At 44.3% G+C, this 14,302-nt stretch overlaps 1 protein-coding gene across 1 annotated transcript in view; it reads right to left on the reverse strand.

The window, feature by feature from the left end:
- The window catches only part of LOC125278719, a 71,938-nt gene extending 64,334 nt beyond the window's left edge, over window positions 1-7,604 (reverse strand). The window contains exons 1-5 of the mRNA XM_048208066.1: window positions 7,380-7,604; window positions 6,915-7,233; window positions 6,714-6,778; window positions 6,290-6,616; window positions 4,906-5,043 (exon numbers count right to left, since the gene is read on the reverse strand). Coding sequence (XP_048064023.1) covers window positions 4,906-5,043; window positions 6,290-6,616; window positions 6,714-6,778; window positions 6,915-7,233; window positions 7,380-7,419 — 889 coding nt within the window. The 5' untranslated portion in view covers window positions 7,420-7,604. The remainder of the gene's footprint in view (window positions 1-4,905; window positions 5,044-6,289; window positions 6,617-6,713; window positions 6,779-6,914; window positions 7,234-7,379) is intronic.
- Window positions 7,605-14,302: the final 6,698 nt, after the last annotated feature.

A 14,302-nucleotide genomic window follows, 5' to 3' on the forward strand; every position in this document is an offset into this window, starting at 1 on the left:
CTTCTAAGAGGGATACCAGATCCGTGAACCATATCCGGGTCGGCCAGAACGGGGCTACCAATATCAGACGGACCCCGTCCCACCGAACCCTCTCCAGAACTGCGGGGAGCAGAGCAATCGGGGGAAATGCATACAGACGCAGCCTCAGCCACGTCTGTACCATAGCATCCAACCCCAGCGGGGCTGGATGAGTCAGAGAATACCACAACGGGCAGTGAGATGTCTCTTTGGAGGCAAATAAGTCGACTTCTGCGTGACCGAAATTCTTCCATATCAGCTCCACCACCTCGTGGTGGAGCCTCCATTCCCCGGGCCTCGGCCCCTGCCTCGACAGGATGTCTGCCCCCACATTTTGATGTCCCGGGATATAAGCTGCTCTCAGGGAGAGGAGCTTCCCTTGGGACCATAGGAGGATCTGATGGGCTAATTTGCACAGCTGGCGAGACCTCAGACCCCCCTGATGGTTGATATAGGAGACCACCGACATGTTGTCTGTACGAACTAACACTTGATGGCCCCTCAGGTCTGGGAGGAAGTATTTGAGTGCTCGAAATACCGCCATCATCTCCAGCTGATTTATATGCCAGGAACGATGATGGTCCCCCCAGAGACCCTGAGCTGAGCGACCACTCATGATCGCCCCCCAGCCTGCGAGAGATGCATCAGTCGTTAGCATTTTGCGATGACAAGGAGCCCCCAGCACAGGACCCTGGGGCAGAAACCAGGGTTTCTTCCACACTGCCAAGGCACGAAGGCATCGCCGCGTGACCTTGATTGTGCGAAAAGGATTTCCCCTCGGAGAAAACCCCCTGACTCTGAGCCACCACTGTAACGGTCTCATGTGCAGCAGACCAAAAGGTATCACGTTGGAAGCGGCTGCCATCAGACCTAACAGTTTCTGAAACTGTTTTACAGTGAGTGACTGGCCTAATTTCACCCCTTTCACGGTTGAGAGAATGGAATTCACCCGGGCAGGAGACAGACGTGCCTGCATCGTAGTGGAATTGCAAACTACCCCTAGATAGCTGGTAGTTTGAGCTGGTAGAAGCACACTCTTCTTGGCATTGAGTCTCAACCCTAACCTTCTCATGTATGACAGAACTACATCTCGATGTTGAACTGCCTGTTGCTCTGATTGAGCCAGAATCAACCAGTCGTCGATATAATTCAGCACGCGGATGCCCTGGAGTCTCAGCGGAGCCAGAGCCGCATCCATGCACTTCGTGAAGGTGCGGGGTGAAAGAGATAGGCCGAACGGAAGAACCTTGTATTGGTAAGCTTTGCCCCCGAAAGCAAACCTGAGGAACTTCCAATGTGAAGGATGGATTAACACATGAAAGTACGCGTCTTTCAGATCTATTGTCACGAATCAGTCCTCGGACCTGATCTGTGTGGTGATCTGTCTGAGTGTAAGCATCTTGAACTTGAGCTTTTGTACTGAGCAATTTAACATGCGTAAATCTAGAATAGGACGCAACCCTCCATCCTTCTTCAGAACTATGAAGTAGCGGCTGTAAAACCCTGACTGTTTGCTGGGAGGAGGAACCCTCTCTATAGCTCCTTTTTGCAAAAGTGTCATAACTTCTTGTTCCATAACCAGAGACTGCTGGGGGCCCACCACTGTAGGGAGGACCCCGTTGAACTGGGGCGGGCGAAACCCGAATTGTAGTTTGTAACCCTTTTCTATCATCTGCAGTACCCACTGAAAAATATTGGGAAGACGTTTCCATTCTTCCAGAAATTCTACTAAGGGAACCAGCCTCTCGAGGCTGGTCTCTGGTGTTTTTTGAGCACTTGGCTCGACGCCCTGAAACGGCGCACCGGCAGGGAGTAGTCGAATCAAGCGCTGACCGGCCCTCCTCAGAGGGTTGGTGGGGACCGCTGTGCCCCGTAACACACAAGACGGCAGGGTTGGCGGAACGGCCCCCTGAGGGCGCCGAAGAGGGGTTAATATTATAGATTTTAATTTTACAGGACCCTCTCCGGAGGGGGCTGCCCTCAGAAGTCCTGAACCCCTGACATCAGGACTTCTTCAAAGCCTTTCTCGCGATAATGACAGTCCGCAGATCTGTCTTACCCTTGGAAGGCTTCGCTTGCGTTGCCCTCCCCGGTCCCCAAGATCTTTGCGGGGGAGCACGGGTGGCAACGCTTTGTTTTTGTTGTGCTCTATGCGCTGTCGAGGAGCTTGTAGATGGCCGAGGATGCTCCTGCTCAGCAGCCTCGGCAGAGCGGCGAGGGAGGAATTTTTGGAAGGCCGCCGACTGTCTTTTTTCCTCCTGGAACCTCTCGATGACAGATGTAACCGAGTCGCCGAAGAGGCCCAGGGGAGACACAGGTGCATCTAAAAGCACAGACTTATCTCGCTCTTTTATATCAGATAAGTTGAGCCACAAATGTCTCTCCGTGGCCACCTATTGATTTTGCCATCTCCTTGGTGGCCCGGAGAGATAAGTCGGTAGCCTTCCTTAACTCCTGAATGGTTTCAAAAGACGCCTCGCCACTCTCATCTATTTCCCCCAGCAGGTCGGCTTGATATGCCTGGAGGATGGACATAGTGTGCAGACATGCAGCCGCCTGACCTGCTGAGGCATAAGCCCTGCCCACCAGCGCTGATGTTGTATGCAGGGGTCTGGTGGGCAAAGTTGGGGATTTTAGGGACGATGCTGTCTCAGGCGAGAGATAGCTCGCGAGCGTCTCCTCGACCTGAGGCATCGCCCCATAACCGTGTTGCTTACCTCCTACTATATTACTATATAGAGTGGTTTGTGGCTTGTAAACACGGAATTGTGCCGGCCTTTGCCATGATCTCGACACCTCGGTGTGGAGATCGTGGAAGAACGGCAATCCCCGGGGTTGAGGCTGTGATCAGGCGGGGAGAAAGTGCTCATCCAGTTTGCTTTTTGTGCGCGCTTCTGTTCTTTCTTCTGGCCATTCTATTTTTAACTTTGCCACCGCCCAAGTCACAACCTCTAAAAGCTCCTCGTGAGCTGGAGATGAGGATGGCGGGTCCTCATCTCCAGCCCCGACGCTCACTACATCCATCTCCTCGGAGCTGGATAAGTGAAGCGCCAGCACAGGTGCCTCTACCCTGGGGGAAGAAACCGCCGAGCATGCTTCCGCAGCCAGGGGAGAGACACTGGGTCTGGCGGGTGAAGGCTGAGATAGGGCAGGACCCGTCTCTAACCCCTCCACCAGATCCATCTGTGAACCCCAGGGCTGAAGCCGCCGCTGTGCCTCGGCAGCAGCGGGACCCGAACCCTGGGGAACACTCGCCGCCGCGCCTTCTTTATTTTTATCAAAGAATGCCTGGCGTGAGCGGAGTGTACGGAGCGTCACTCCCTCGAGAGCTGCCTGTGCATGCTCCACTCCCAAACAAGCAACGCACATCTCGTGTGTATCCCCGCCCGTGATGAAGCGAGGGCAGGGATGAACACACTTAAACTGTTGCTTGCTTGAACTCGCCATTCTGTGTCTCACAATATATATATATATATATATATGTATATGTGCTTTGGTGAACTAAAATACTCTTGTCCTCGGACGAAGAGATATTTTGTTTGCTGTGTATATATAGGGACAGACAACACCAAATAGGACACACAATAACACAGAGTGCTGCTGAAGACTTCAGAAGCTGGCATTCTTTGTTCTCAAGGGTGCTTTATAGTTTCCTGGTCCGTGACGTCACCCGCTCTGACGTCCCGTCACACTATTGGTTCGATTTCATGAGTGCTTCAAGATGTAACACGCATTGGCGTTCCCAAAGCGACTACGCAGCGTCGATGTTCCCATGAAAGGGAACTACTATATCATAGTGATTATAAACAGCTCAAAGGCTCCCAGTGTCCCTATATAAAACTTAACATCTAGTACAGCTTTATCATTGGTAGAATGTAAAATATTTCAATTCAAGCTTTTCAGTCAAATACAGTTTATACAATATGTTACATTTTTAACCCGTGGGGGAAATATTTAAACCGGTTTCAAGGTTTCACATTGAATATTCATGCTCACAGTGTAGTTTGTGTGAGCATGAATAGTGTGTTTGATGAGTAGATGGCTTGCAGGTGCAGGTGATTGGTGACTGAGTGCAGGTGAGGAACCAGAGGGATGCTGGGAAATGGAGTCTGGGGAAGGTGAGACAGATGGTGACTGTGACACACTTGTGCATCAGTTGTGTTTGCATATAACTGAATGTACCAGATAGTTTGTCTTAAATAAACTTTTTGAACCATGTATAACAGCAAGTATGTAAAAACGGCACATTCTTCACTTAAACACGTTTTCCACTATGAAATGCCAAAGCTGCTAATAATAAATAAATAAATAAATAAATATAGAGAGAAATGTAAAAAACAAAGCAAGTAAATAAATATATAAATTATTATACACAGAAGTGTAAAAAAATATGTATATATTTGCATATTTGTATTTTTTCCACATTTATTTTTTTCATTTATTTATTGATACATATATTTATTTCCACATTTATTTATTTATTTGTGTATTTATATCTACATTTAATTATTCCCACATTTATTTATTTATTTATGTACTTATTTTACATTATTTATACATTACAATATGGACAAAGAAATGTTTAAATAAATAAATGTATAAATAAATGTGGAAAATAATTTAATGTGGAACTAAATAAATGTATAAACAAATTTTAATTTTTTTTTTACATTTTCTTTGTATATTTATGTATTCATTTTACCTTTTTACATTTCTTTTTATATTTATGTATTCATTTATTATTTCGGCTGCTTTGGCATTCCATAACGAACCATTATTACTTATTTTTGAGTTGAAAATATGATTATTTTATGTTTAGTAATATATTTCAGCTGCTAGGGTCGTTACACCCATTGATCACATGTTTGTATTTCAGCACAAGATCACCTGATGATGTGTTCAGAGACGCCAGTGATGTAGAAGTTCTGGAAACGCCTGTGAACGCTGAAGATTGGACTGATGAGAAAGAAGCAGATGATGATGATGATGATGATGATGATGGTGGTGATGATGTCTCTGAGAATTCTGTTATAGAAATTTTTAGGAAAAAAAGAAAAAAAATTAATTTCTAAATTATGCTTTTTCACACCCAGAACTTAAAACTAGAAAAAACTGTTGCACTTCAAATAGACAAAGAATCTGTTGTCCTTGTCTATTTGGAGCACAACAATTGAAAAGTGCATTTATTTTAGAGTTATTCAAAAAGTGCAAAGTGCATGTGAAGTAGGAAACTATTTAAAAACTACTTTTACTTCACATGCAATTTGCACTTTTTGTATGATGCAATTTATAAAATAATAAATTTTTTGCTAGACTTGATTCAGTGTGCGGCCAGAAACCTTCTTGATGGTTTTCACACACAGAACTTGACATCATTTTCTAATGTTGAAGATACATGTTACTGATGTCTTTCACACATTTACTACCCAGAATTAAATTTCCTGATGCACAGAAACAATAATAAAAAATAGAATCGCAAGCTGTTTGTTTGAGTTCCTGAAAATTAAGCCTGTGGTTTCACACTGAATAATACAGTACAGCTGTGGTTTCACATTGAATGATACAATATATAGCAGTGTTACTGATGAGCTCCCTTAAACTGCAGTTAACTATAGTACAAGTGTGGTAAAAGAACTGGCAGCAGAACTAAAGCCTGCAGTTCTACTGCATCCAGATGACCACACCTGTACTAACATTAAAAACTGTAATACTGTGTCCAAATGAGCACTAATGCTGCAACACCAAACACTGCAGTGATACGAGATGAACACACACAGAGAACTAAAAACTGCTTCAAACTGCATCAGATCTCCAGGTCCTGCATTCACACTGATGAAGAAACATCAGACGCTGACAGAGACTCTGTAAGTTTCAGGAACAGTAAGTAATAAGAATGTGAAACGAACAAATATCTATAACTGTATAACAATATTAGAGTGGTCACATTTATAGAGTGAAATGAAGAATAAATCAGTCAAACACACAAACACTGTCCATTGCTTTACTATGTGTGCAGTTTCTCATTGTGCAGAACAGCAGCATTTTTCTACACAAAGATGAACTTTTACCTGCATAGACTGAATCATACGAACTGCAGTTTATTTTATACTTCCTCTTTTGAACTGCAGTTTGTGGTTTTGCTTTTTAAAAAAGACAGAATCATCTTCAAACCTTTTTAAACCATTTCAAGCAACATGATGAATAAGATCCAGTGATCTGCTGAATAGATGTTAGTCGTGGTTTTCAATGAGCTTGAGAAAATCATCCGTACCTGTAACTCTGATCAGGACTCGTGTGATGAAGCTCTTGTGTCCTTGATCAGACTGAACTCCACACCAGTATTCTGAATGTTGTTCAGTCACATGACTGATGCTTCCCGTCAGGAGCTGCTCTTCTCTGTCATCATACAGCCGGATCTTTCCCTCAGGACTCCATCTTCTGCTCTGATTCACAGACGTCTCTTCAGCACAGAGATCATCTCCAGATCTCCAGCAGAGAAACTTCACATCTCTACTGTGGGATTGTGGGTATTTGCAGCTGATGTTCACAGATCCTCCTGCAGCAGCTGATAGACTGATGTTCTTCACACAACAATCATCTGTTTCAGATACCAAATAAAGAGCAGCAATGTTAGAATTACCAGATAAATTCATGAATTCTGTCAAATAATGCATAAATGAATGAAAGCGGGTCACCCTTCTTAATGTCCAGATATTGTGTCATTTTGTTCTCAATATAAACACATTTATCTGTCACTTTGCTGCAACATTTGATATGAGTGTAAATCTTCCATCAGGAGATCAAAAGGTTATTGATGGTGTCTGATATGAGTTAGACGTGTGAAGTATCGTGATGTTCTGGAGATCGTCACAGGTTTGAGGGTCTCAGTTACTCACCTGTTATAACCTTCAGATCCACTTTCAGTGTAGAGATCTGGTCCAACTCTTTCAGTTCCACAATAGTACGTCCCAGAAACCCATTGTTTCAGATCTCTGATGGTCACAGTGAAGATTGCTGATGTTGTGTCGTCATATAGAGAAAATCTATTCTCCTGAACCCATTTATTTTTCTCTTTAGTCTTGATTTTATATGTGCATGTTGACCACTGTCCTTTACAAAAATACTTTGCATTTTCTGTATAATATTTATCATATCCACATGTGATCGTGACTCCTCCTCCTGAATATCCCGTCACTCTCATGGAGATCACGACACCTACAACAAAGTGAGATTCATTTTAAAGTGTCTTTAAAGGTAATTTCACCATGTTAGTTCTAGATAAAGACTTTTGTTCATTATTTAATCTCTGTTCTGCTTCTTCTGATGTGATTGTTGATCAGGACTTGAGTTCAGATTCTTACCAGGAATCATCAGCAGAGTGAAAGTCAAGATGATCTTCATTCTTCTCCCTTAATAAATGATCTTCTCTGTTGTCAGTAGATTCAGTTCTTCTGAAGCTCTCGATGTGTGTTCAGATGAGTTTTGAGTGTTTCTTTCCTGGTTACATGTTCAACATGAGGTGCTGAATGTGACGCCCACTTCCTCTGAGAGAGAGAGGATGCAGTAACCAGTTAATAATAAGCATATTCCACCTTTAACCTTGATTTTCTTAGACCCTTTAAAATTGACACTACATCAGTTGAGCTCATACCATTTAGTTTACCTTTGCCTGATAGCCAGATTGCCATTTTCGCCTGTCCAAACTAAAAATTATGCATCATGTGGATTTGCTTTCTATTTTTTATACTTGGGCCCATGAATAAAAAGTATAGGTGAGGACACTTCTCTTAAACTTCTACATCATTCTTCCAATTGAGATAACAAAGCTTCAAGTCAACCACAGTAAAATTAAAATTCACAAAAAACAGTTTCTGTTTGCCCACAGAATGGACACCCCTCCTCTACCTGTGGATCAAGGTGTCAATAGAAAGGTGTCAATCCAGACAAATCAACTCTTGTGTTGTCCATAAGGAAAAGATGTCGGTCTAGCCCCATGAAGCCCACTTTACTCAGGAGGGCACAAGCTACTCCAGCCCAGCTTACATTTTAGATTGGGGGCTCTTGCGGCATCCGGCGGGAGGTCAATACTCACTGCGATCGTACGGGTAAGCCCCCACTGACGGTGGGGTGGACGTTTAGTAATTTTAGATTGGGGGTTCGTGCGGCATCCGACGGGAGTTCAATACTCACTGCGATCGGACGGGTAAGCCCCCGCTGACGGTGGGGTGGACGTTTAGTAATTTTAGATTGGGGGTTCGTGCGGCATCCGACGGGAGTTCAATACTCACTGCGACCGGACGGGTAAGCCCCCACTGACGGTGGGGTGGACGTTTAGTAATTTTAGTTTGGGGGCTCGTGCGGTGTCCGACGGGAGTTCAATACTCACTGCAATTGGACGGGTAAGCCACTGTTGGCATGGGGTGAATGTTTAGTTATTTTAGATTGGGAGGGTTCTAGTCCGACGGACGCTCGGTCGCTGCGATCGGATGGCTAAGCCCCCCGCTGGCAGAGGGGTTAATGTTTGGTAAGGGCTCTTGCGGCGTCCGACGGGAGTTAAATACTCACAGCAATCGGACGGGTAAGCCCCTGCTGGCAGTGAGGTAAACATTTAATTATTTTTTTAGATTGGTAAGCGCTCTAGTGACGTCCGACAGGAGTTCAGTACTCGCTGTGATTGGACAGGTAAGCCCCTGCTGGCGTAAAAGCAAAATGTTTAGCTATTTTCGACTGGGAGGGCTCTCGCACCGTCCGACAGGAGTTTAATACTCACAGCAATCGGACGGGTAAGCCCAGCCATAGTTGAACAAGAATAGAAAATTTATACTGTTTCTGAGGTTCTTATGGGAGCTCAATACTCATGGTGTCAGATTGAAGTTTGATTTGACTGGGTGGTTTGAATAATCTGTTTAGAGGGTTAGTTTGAAGACCAGGAGATTGCTTGCAACATTGGATGAGAGCGAGTTTAGGCAACTTAATTTAGTTTAGCTGGGCTCCTGCAGGAAAGGAGGCGACATCACTGCTGCGGCAGTGGAGAGAAAAAGCCAGAGAAACTGAGCCCCTGTGGGAGCCAAGGCGACATCACTGCTGCGGCAGTGGAGAAATTAGCCAGAAGAACTGATCTGCGGGAGCCGAGGGGACAGTAGAATTGAGCTCCTGCTGGAGCCGAGGTGACATCACTGCACTGGCAATGAGATCATTCCCATTTCATTGGAATGATGGTATTAGTTGAGTTCGATATGGCTTGTAGGTATGTGTGAGAAAGTGAGCTGGAACTGAAAACCTAGCTGATAAGCATTTGTTAGGCTTCTTTAATGTGGAAACACTTTGATGTAGTTCTTAAAAGCTTCTTATGACCAGTGACCACGTGTTTGAATCTGATGCTGGGAAAGGCCTTATTGAACAGCTGTGGTTGCTGCTCCTATGGGGAACGACTGGAAAAGTGGTTTGCTGGGAGCTTGGAGGTTCTTAATGTTGTTTACATGATATAAATAAAGTAATGTTGAGAAGGGAAAAATCAGGAAAGGCAGGCTGGAGGAATGGCTGGGACCAAGGCCGCTTGCGGAGGCAGCCTCATGCTTGGGCTGGCCCCTGGAACCTAGGGAGACACGAGGAGGATAGAAAAGAGGAAAGCTGGGGAAGAGAATAAGGCATCTGGGCACGCACCACTAGTGGAGGCAGCCTCACACTCGGGTCAGTCCCTGGAGCCTGGGGAGGAACAAGAAGTGTAGAAAAGAGGGAAGCTGGGAGTAAAATAAAGCATCGGGGCCTGCGCTGCTAGCGGAGTCAGCCTCACGCTTGGGTCAGTCCCTGGAGCTTGGGGAGGAACAAGAAGTGTAGAAAAGAGGGAAACTGAGGAGTAAAATAAGGCATCTGGACCTGCGCCGCTAGGCAGCCTCACGCTAAGGTCCGTGGTTGAGCTGTAGACCAAAGATAAAAAGAGAGTTTGAGACTGATGACCGGGCCTGCGCTATTAGCGGAGACATCCTCACGCTAACATCTACAGGCCATAGACAATGGGAAGGGTAAGAGACGGTGGGATGAAATGGCTGAAACAGCGGAGCTTGCTCTGCTAGCAAAGGCATCCTCACGCTAGGAGGGAAGGCATTTGCCAAGAGGGGCGAGCATTGCTATATGTGGTTTGGCACCTGGGAAACTGTGGTGTGTGGCTAAGCAGAGGGAGGAGGAGAGTGGGGAATCTGGGGCCCAGCCCAGGCCTGCTGCTGCTGTGGCCTGATGCCTGTCTTCTAGTGCATGAATCGAAGAAGCAAGAGAGAGGAAATGCAAGATGAAAAAGCGGCCTGCAGGATTATACGCATCATGAAGATAGCTGAGCAAAGATAGCAGTTCCTGTTTAGAACAGTTTGGACCATCTATGAAGATGGAAACAAATAAAAATATCCTATTGGTTCCTTATGTGGTGAGGCCTAGAAATTAACTGTATTTAAGTTAAAGCCCATAAATTCAGTTAGAGTTCAGCGAAACTGTGCAGGGCTGAGAAATCGATTATTATTTTTTATTAATAAGCCTAAAATGCTTTATAACCTGCATATATTCACCTCTGATTGTTTGATACCATACTGTCGTTTACAGTTTGAACTGTCATTGATTGATGTTGAATGATCATCAAACAGCAAAGTAGGCTACAGACTGATTTAGATGATCGTTTGTTCTTTTAACTGTTGCTGGTTTGAGTAATATGCACCTTCATTTAGTAAAGATCAAAAGAGACTAGCTTGTAAAAAGAGAGCTTTGCATAATAATGTGCAACTTGGATTTATTCAATTGTGTTCAACAAGCGCTAAATTTACCATGAACATGCTGCTTGTATGATTTTATTTAATTAAATTTATTTATACATTTATTTATTTATTTATGTATTATTTTTAGTTCTATTTTCCCATACTTATCCAGACCTGGTACTCAAAGTACTCAAATCAAATTCCATGCTTTATCAAACTGTGTAGGAACATACAACATAACAGTTTATTCACTGGTTATTCGTCTATGGTTCGTTACGTTACTTACAGATTTCTGTTAGTTCTAAATATAGATGAACATACAGATGAATAGAAACGGTAAAATTTATTTGAATGCATCAGCAAAAGAACAATTTTGTCCTACCAGTCTGTGCTGCGTCTCTTTACCAATAGTGCAGCTGTGGGTTGAAGTTACAGAAATTACTTTAAAGGTGCTCTAAGCAAAGTCACGCGTTTTTAGGCCAAAACATTTTTTTGTCACATACAGCAAACATCTCTTCACTAACCACTAGCTGCCTGTCCCCTGAACACACTGTAAAAAAATGCGGTCTCTGTAGTCGCCACAAGCTCCGAAAACGGCAATAAAAACAAACTGGTGCAGCCTGGACCATGAATAATAATAAACACGCTCCAGCCAATAACAGACAAGCAGCATCAATACGCAAGCTACTTACATTTTAAATGCGCGTTCATGACTGTTTCAAGAAGCACGGAGGGGATGGCCAGGAGGAGGAGGAGGGAGGGTCTAGCTAGCCTCTGTTTTGTTTGACAACACTTCTAACGTCAACAGGAAGTAACTCCGCCCAGGATCGCTTAGAGAGCCTTTAAGTTTCCAAGCGATTTGTTGATAAATCGCAGGACAGCAATGACAATAAGTTCCGAGTTTAATAGTGATTCTGCGTGCGAACTGAACGTGATATATAAGCTACGTTTGCATGTTTAACCACAAGGAAGCACCACGGTAATTTAGAACGGCAAGTCACAGAAACAATCCCTCCGATCAACACTGATCCAGATGGAATGACTGTGAAAATTCTGGAAAGAAGACGAGAAGGATTCAAACTGTGCTTCTTGCGGGGTTGAGCCAATGGTGAGAGTAATCAATGGTGAGAGCCAACTCTTGCGGGGTTGAGTCTCTTGGTTTTAGTCCGGCCGAACTCGTCTTTGGGCATCAGGTAAGGGGACCTTTAAAAGTTCTTAAGGAAAAGATTTTAATGACTGATTCGAGTCCGAACACTAATGTACTGGATTATGTTAGTACTTTTCGGGATCGTTTACATACTGCTTGGTCGCTAGCTAAAGAATCTCTAGCTAATGTCTAAAAAAACATGAAGCGCAAGTTCGATCGGAAAGCAGTTGCGCGATCTTTTGTGCCTGGTGATGAAGTGCTCGTTCTTTTGCCTGTTCCTGGATCAGCTTTGTCGGCTCGTTTCTTTGGTCCGTATGTTGTTAAAAGGAAAATGAGTGAAACTGATTATATGCTTTCCACACCTGATAGGAGACACCAAACAAGAGTGTGTCACATAAACATGTTAAAAGCTTACCATGCCAGAGAGAAATCTGAAGCTCCGGAACAGACCGAACAGACTGCAGGGCCCGCTGTCTCTTCCGTCGCAATAGCTGTAGAGCTGACGCCCACTCCTGGTGTCTCGGGTGCTGATGAGGATGGTGTCGTACTCCGCAATGCTCCTCATCAGTGTGTACGGTTAGCAAACTCTGAGATATTACAAGATCTCTCTTCATGTCTTATTCATTTAACCTTCGCCCAACAATCCGATATTGGTAACTTAATCTCTGATTTTAAATGTCTGTTTAGCGATGTACCAAGACAAACGAATGTTTTGCAGCATGATATTGTTGTGGATGGTGCTCGCCCTATTAAGCAGCATGCTTATCGCGTCAATACAGTCAAAAGGTCTGTTATGCGTCAGGAGGTTAGTTATCTGTTGGAGAATGGTTTCGCCAAACCTAGTTGCAGTCCCTGGAGTTCTCCATGTTTGCTTGTGCCGAAATCTGATGGCACTTTTAGATTCTGCACCGATTACCGCAAGGTAAACGCTGTGACTGTGCCAGACAGCTAACCATTACCGCGCATGGAAGACTGTATCGATAACATCGGTTCTGCTCGTTTTGTCAGTAAACTGGATATGTTGAAGGGATACTGGCAAGTTCCACTTACATCACAAGCGTCAGATATCTCTGCGTTTGTAACACCAGATAACTTCCTTCAGTACACTGTGATGGCTTTCGGGCTCAGAAACGCACCGGCAACGTTTCAGCGTCTGGTAAATGTTGTTTTAGCTGATGTACCGAATTGCAACGCATATCTTGATGATTTGGTTATCTATTCAACGGATTGGAAAGAACATATGTGCTCGTTGAGAACCGTGTTTGAGCGTCTTGACAAAGCTAATTGAACACTTAACTTGGCAAAATGCGAGTTTGGCCGAGCGACTGTCACTTATCTTGGCAAACAGGTTGGACAAGGTCAAGTACGTCCGGTAGAGGCTAAAGTTGCAGCAATTGCGGAATTTCCAGTTCCTACCACCCGACGAGAGTTACGAAGGTTTTTGGGGATGGCTGGGTACTACTGCAGTTTCTGTAAAAATTTCTCGACTGTTGTTAATCCCCTCACACCAGAGTGTGAGCTGGCTGGGAACTGGATCTGCGCTGCGGCGCGCCTTGCTGAAGGCCTGCTGCGGCAGCCTGGCGCTGGAAGAAGGCCCGTTCCTTCGCGGGAAAAGGCGGCATTGCCCGAGACTCAAGCTTGGTGCTCGGCTGCCTTGTTGTCCATTTCTCTATGCCAGTAATGACTGAATGGGCAGGAGTGAAAATACACAGAAGGAGATGATTTGGATGTGGTGACAGGCCTCGGCGTTTTGGCATGCACGGACCCGTTTGTTTGGGCTGACGCCCCCCCGAAATAATGCCGTTGGATTGGAGAAAAATTGTTCCTAAGGCCAGAGGATTGTGGCAAAGATTCCTCGAGGATGAAAGATTCTTCATCGGACGCGACTTCGGACATGTTGGGAACTTAGGGCGGGACCAAATGCTGGAAACTGTCGAGGATCCTTGGGTGAGTTTGACTGTGATTATATAGGCCTATAGGCCTGAACTCATGCCGATTGGGTATATATGTTGATTACAGATTGTTGACAGCTGGTTGAGATGACGTAATGAGATGACATAATGATTGTGTAGCTTATTTAACTTGTTCCTCCGAAACTACGTTAATAAAACATAATGTAAATCCCATTAGCTGAAACAAGTTACATTTGGTGTCCTCAAGAAAGACTGTACACAACACTAACCTTTTTGGATTTGCTAAATTCTTCATTCATAAATGTTGGTTTATCTGCATCTGCATATCATTTCCATGCATGTTCCCATTCATGTGACACCATGGTTAACAAGAAATTGGAAAATATTAGATACGAACTATAAATGCCATTTGTGCCACACATTACATTGATAAAGATCATCCAATATCCTCTTTATGTTTTAGAATAAATATATCAAAATATCCA

The sequence above is a fragment of the Megalobrama amblycephala genome, linkage group LG11 (assembly GCF_018812025.1).
Source record: "Megalobrama amblycephala isolate DHTTF-2021 linkage group LG11, ASM1881202v1, whole genome shotgun sequence".
Taxonomy (NCBI): Eukaryota; Metazoa; Chordata; class Actinopteri; order Cypriniformes; family Xenocyprididae; genus Megalobrama; species Megalobrama amblycephala.